The 5,617-nt window shown below is 59.1% G+C and overlaps 1 protein-coding gene across 1 annotated transcript in view; it reads right to left on the reverse strand.

Annotated features, from left to right (window-relative positions):
• The window catches only part of Ccdc114 (coiled-coil domain containing 114), an 18,437-nt gene extending 15,774 nt beyond the window's left edge, over positions 1-2,663 (reverse strand). The window contains exons 1-3 of the mRNA XM_033765874.1: positions 2,533-2,663; positions 1,206-1,295; positions 54-150 (exon numbers count right to left, since the gene is read on the reverse strand). Of these exons, the coding sequence (XP_033621765.1) occupies positions 54-150; positions 1,206-1,295; positions 2,533-2,566 (221 nt within the window). The 5' untranslated portion in view covers positions 2,567-2,663. The remainder of the gene's footprint in view (positions 1-53; positions 151-1,205; positions 1,296-2,532) is intronic.
• Between the last annotated feature and the right edge of the window lie 2,954 nt (positions 2,664-5,617).

Here is a 5,617-nt window from a genome sequence, read left to right on the forward strand (position 1 = left end):
GGCCGGGACCCCGCGGCCCCCGACGCGCTCCCCGGTCAGGGCCGGCCGCTCACAGCTGCTTCTGAGTGCGCCGCTGGACCTCCTTGCTGTAGGTCTGCCTCTCCGCCTCCATCACCTTGCACTGTCGCTGCAGTCGGCTCAGCTCCCAGTCTGGGGAGGGCCGCCCAAGCAAAGGCCCTGTGGGTGCCCGGACCTCCAGCCCCTGCCTCCCTGGACCCCAGGAATCCTGATCCCTGGGAGTTTCACAAACTGCAAAGGAACTTCGGGCCCCGACCCCAATACGCCCCCGGGACATCTCGGTCCCCAGGTTCCTCGGGCTCCCTCCTAGCTACACCCCAAGGGACCCCCGATTCCTTCCCCCTCCGACTTGGGGCGTGGGTCTGTTCCTGCCACTAGAGGGCGCTCCCTGGAAGGCCGCGGATCCTCCCGGGCCGGGCCTGACCCCATCCTCCCGCCTCCGCCCCCACTCCGCTGGTCCCCTGGGCTCAAGCGCAACCCTTCCTGCCTGAACGAGCACTAGATTCCTCAGCCACCCGGCACGGTTCCCAAGGGTCTTCCTACTCTGGGGACTCTGCTCCTCCCGCTGCGCACAGGTCCCCAGGGCGCCCCAGTACCCTCGGGGCAGCCTCAGCTCCTGAGCCTGGCATCGGCGTTCAAGGCCCCCAGTGACTTGACCCTACTCATCTCTCCAGTCACGCCCACCACCTCCCACCTGCAAAGACTTGATTCTCAACCAGGTGCAATTCTGCTTTCACACTATCTGACACTGTTCGCCGACATTTTTTATTGTTATGCCGGGGGGCGGGTACTGACAACTGAGAAAGCATGGTCTGGGGCAAGGATAACAAAGAATTATCCCACCCCGACTGTCAACAATACCGAGGTTGAGAAACCCTTCTTTAACTACACGCCATTCTCTGAGCAAACACCCATCCCTTCCTTCGCCCCACAGAAGTCCCTGGGAGAAGTTCCCGGCCCACTCAAACTCGGGCTGCGGGAAGTCTTCCGGACCCCATCACCTACCTAGGCCTGGCCCACCCTTTGCGCCCCGCCGCCTCCACTGGGCACGCTCGTCTGTTCCGCACTAGAGGGCGCGCCTGAGGGGCCGGCTCCGTACCGACCCAGGGGCAAGGAGGGGACCAGGAATGTGGGGACGCAGAAGACAGGAAAAGAAAGGGTGGATTGAGAAAGAACACATGAATTACCCAGGTCTTCCAAGAAGACCTCGCTGCCATCAGAGCGGATGCTCACTCCGGAGAGTCCCAAAGGCATCACGGCCAAAGTGGGCGGGTCTCCTGCAGGCAAGGACGCGGCGCCCTCAGACGGGGACGAGCGCAGGGCCGGGAGTCGCAGGAGAGCGGCGCGCAGCCCCTCTGGCCTTTCTCTGAGTCTCGGTTCCTCCAAGGTCTGGAGGGCGACGTCCCGGCCTCCCACCGCACACGTCGGACTCGGTCTGCGCTCCGGGGCCGGGCTCCCTAGGACAGGAGGGCACAGAAGGGGACGCCGCAGCCGGCCGCGGGATCGGGCAGCCCTACCTGCACGAGTGCTCTGACCTGTACTCGGCGCTGCAAGCTCACTGTTATGATCTGGTTACTGGGGAGACAAGAGGCCAATGAGGCTGGAGGACAACGGGCAGGGAGGGGCCGGGACGGCGGGAGGGCGGGACGGGCGCAGGGGCAGCCAGTGGAAACCCGGCCGGCTCTCGCGGGCTAAGATTGACAGCGGGAGGGGCTGAGAAGGCCGGAAGTGCGGGGTGGGAGGGCCTTCTGGGGGCGGGGCTTCAGGCTGCCTTGGGGAGGAGCCAGAGACCTGCAATGGGCGGGGAGTCCAGGTCCCTTAAAGTGGGCGGCTGGAGTGGGCAAGGGGCGGAGGTGCGGCGGTGCAGAGGAGGAGCCAGGGGGCTTTACTGGGTATGAAGAGGGGAGGAGCCAGGAAAATATACTGAGCAGGGAGGGTAAAGGGCGGGGCAAAGGGAGGGGCTCGGGTACTGTAAAGGGCGGGACCTTGGGGGGATGGGCGAGGGGAGTGGCTCAGGTACTAAAGAGGCTAGAGCGACAAGGGGAGAGGCCAGGAGAGTTTAAGGGGCGGGGCAGGGGCAGGGCTTGGGTACTGTAAAGAGCAAGGCCTCTAGGGCTGATGGTGGGCGGGGCTACGGGGCTGGCATTGGGCGTGGCCAAATGCCTTAAAGGGCGGGGCTCCAGAAGTTACGGGCTGGGATGGGGGGTTTCTACGTTGGAAAAACTCGCAAGCTTGGTGGGAGGACCACGAGAAGCGGGCAGACGCTCGGGCATTCGGGAGACGCTCGGCCTCTGGGCGCCTGAAGGGGGTCGGGATGACTGAGGAACACTGGGCTGTGAAAGCAGAGAAAGGCAGGACCTGAAAGGACCTGGAGAGAATGTCTGGAAGGCTTTAAGGCCAGGATAAGGTCCTGCGAGACCAGCCAGAGTAATGCGTGCCTTAGGCTAAGACCACGTTAAGAATTCACTAGCAAGAGGCCGTACGGACACCCGAACTTGTGAGAGGAGCGCTCACCACGACCTCTGGTCCTCGCAGGCTCACTACGCATGCGCAACCAACGGCTTGCAGAGAAGCCGCCAAAACAGCTTGGCCACCTTCGTGGTCTCGCCCAGAGAGGCGGTGGGCGTGGTCTCTTCTGGCCACACCCTCTCCCACAGGGCACGCCCCCGCCGCCTGCCGCTGTCCACGTGGGCCTCCCTGGCGGGCTGGCAGTGGGCGCCTCTCCCTGAAGGCTGGGTGTGCCCGCCGCCTGCGGTTTCCTGTGGGAGGAAGAGGCCGCGAACGCTCAGCAATGCTCCACTCCTCAGAGGCCAGGGTGGGGAAGAGCCCGACACCGCCTTCGGGTCGATAGATTCTTCCCCTTCCACCGAACCCTACCTAGATCAGGGACCCCGCCCCGACGTCCCCCAGGGTAGCCCGGCCCGGCTCAGATTCAACTCAGAGAACCTGACTGAGTGCTAGACGGCTGTTCCCACCTCCCTAGCTCAAGTCTTCATCTTCCTAGCCTCTGCTTCTTTCCTCCCAGAGCTGAAAAGCAGTCCCCTAACTCCCATGCCCTGCACTCTTTTACACGCGTGCACACACACGCAAGTACACCCCACATCCCACACCCATAATTTTTCCTTCAGGGCCTTAGACTTTCTAAATTCCTTCAGGATCTGAGTGCAGACCCACATTCACATCCTTCACATCCTTCTCAGGAATTTAAATTAAGAGCTATTTATTCCCTTCCCCTAGAGACCCTCATTTTGAATTCCAAACTTTAGCCGGGGAACCCAGTGAACCCAAGAAGTCGCTCTTTCCCTAATTCCTTGGGTACTGCTGAATCCCCTCGGGGCCCTAACGCCTGGTATCAGCACAGATGGCAAGAACGGCTGTGTGCGTGCTGACTCCTCTATGGACTATACTCACTAACATTTACTATCATCCCTACTTTACGGATAAGAAACAATGGAGGTTAAGAGTAGAAGTATTTATTGGGAGAAAGATAGTCTCTACCTAAGAGAGACAGGAAAGTGGGTTGCCTGAGGACCTTGCTTCTCAAGGGAGTTATATACAGCAAAGCTGAAGTGAGGCGGGTATACAGTGGGACAAAACTACATCGCACCTGCCTTGCAAGCACAAGGTCCTGAGTTTGATTCCCGGTACCTCCCTCCCCCCCCCCAGAAAAAGAAAGAAAAAACTATAACCAACCAATAAGATTACAAGTATGGTTGCTTAGGTAATATTTATTAAATGGGGATTAAACTGGGAAGCAAGTCACGCAGCAAGTACATGGACTGAATAAAGTCTTTTCCTGGAAGGAGTGGGCTAGGGAGGTTTTGGTCACCACCCAAGGGGAATGGTGCCTGTTTAGACTATCAGTCACTAGGGCCAGGGATGTGGCTCAGTGGCTCCGTGCCTGCCTGGGAGGCACAAGGTTCTGAGTTCTATCCTGGGGGAGGAGAGAATATAGCAGTCCCTGCTGTCCATTTAGGGGAAGTATGTGGGTGTAGTCACTACTCCTTGTCTTCAAGCCTGACCTTTAATGAATGTACCTCCAGCCACAGTTGTAATATGTTCTTATCTTCTGTACTGACTCTCCAGAGGGCCCGGCTCTGTCTGACTCCCTAGAATGTTTTAACTCCCTTAGCTGTCCATAGTACCAGCCTTTGGGAGGCTGGGGTAGGAGGACTGTCATCAGTTCCAGGCCAGCCTGGGCTACATAGAGAGAATCTGTCTCAAAAGACCCACATACACAATGAAAGAGAGTGGGGTGGAGGAAGGGAGGGAAAGAAGAGAAGAGAAAGAAAAAGAAACTGAGGCATAAAGCTGATTAGTAATTTGCTCAGAATCACACAGCCAGTGAATAAAAGAGCTTGGATTTGAACCCAGCCCGCCTGGGTCTAAGGTCTGTGCTACACTTGTACCAGTTTCACTCTGTCTCGGGGTCCGGACCACCACACCCAGCTCTGGCCTCACCTCATGCCCAGATCTCCCCCTCATGCAGCTCCCCAGCTCTCGATTCAGGTGGACCCCAGCAACTTGCGCCCTGCCAAGCACTCCAGGAGCACGGTTAAAACTCAGCCCCTGGTACGTGTAGGACAGACCTGTGAGGCCCCTCGCGGCTTCCCGATGCACTGAGCAGAGGCTCCAAGCTCCTCCCTTGGTCTTCAAGGGCACCCTCTGACTTCCCATCCCTCGCTCCTTTGGCTGCCTGTCCTCCGGCCACACTGGCCCTCTGTCTGCTCCCCAAACAATTGGAGCTTGTTCTCCAGAAACTGCACTTCCTGTTTCCCTCGCATCCGAGGATTCCTGTGTCCAGTCTCAGCTCACGGGTCACCTCCTCCGAGAGCCTCCCTGATAACCCCTCGGCTCCATCGCTCTGCTTCCTCCAGACGCAGAGCTCCTGGGACGGTTTGCTTTACTGTCCATCTGTCCCGCGAGAAGACGAGCCTCAGAGCTGCTGAGCTCACAGGTGCTTTCTGCATCATTCTCCAGTTTCTGCCTCACAGCCCATGCTCGGTCCGTGTTTGAAGGAAGAAAGCAAGGCTTGGGTGGGTCAGCATGACACTCCTGTCCTCTTCACCCAGAATATCCATCACAACTATTGCTACCAGCATCAGGACATTGTCAGTAGTGGGCCTCGGAATGAGCTCAGTAGCGCCTCACCTGCCTCGCAAGCCCAAGGTCCTGAGTTTGATCCCCGGTACCACACACACACACACACACACACACACAAAGGAATATCGTCAGTACTCTCAGTAGTACTATACCCAACACACAGATGAAGAAACTGAGGCTCGGAGAAGTGACATAGCCAGCCCCAGTCACCCAGCCTGGACACGATGGCCTTGGGATTCTTGACTTCCATCTCCTGACCACTCCCAGGGTTTGCAATCCTTTCTCCTATCCTGGAACCTGGCCTCCTCCTCAGGCTCCGTCCCACTCAGTCCCCAGCCCCAAACTCCAGGGCAGAAATCAGAGGCGCCCGGCCAGCCCCACCCCGCTCGGAGGAAGCCCCGGAAGATGCCCGCCTAGGGGCGCGGGGAGGGGGCAGAGAAGGAGGAACCGGCGCGGACCCTCCCACCGCGGTGGGCCCGGCGGGGCGCGGCGAGGG

The sequence above is a fragment of the Fukomys damarensis genome, unplaced genomic scaffold (genome assembly GCF_012274545.1).
Source record: "Fukomys damarensis isolate Sample0158 unplaced genomic scaffold, DMR_v1.0_HiC HiC_scaffold_19, whole genome shotgun sequence".
NCBI lineage: Eukaryota > Metazoa > Chordata > Mammalia > Rodentia > Bathyergidae > Fukomys > Fukomys damarensis.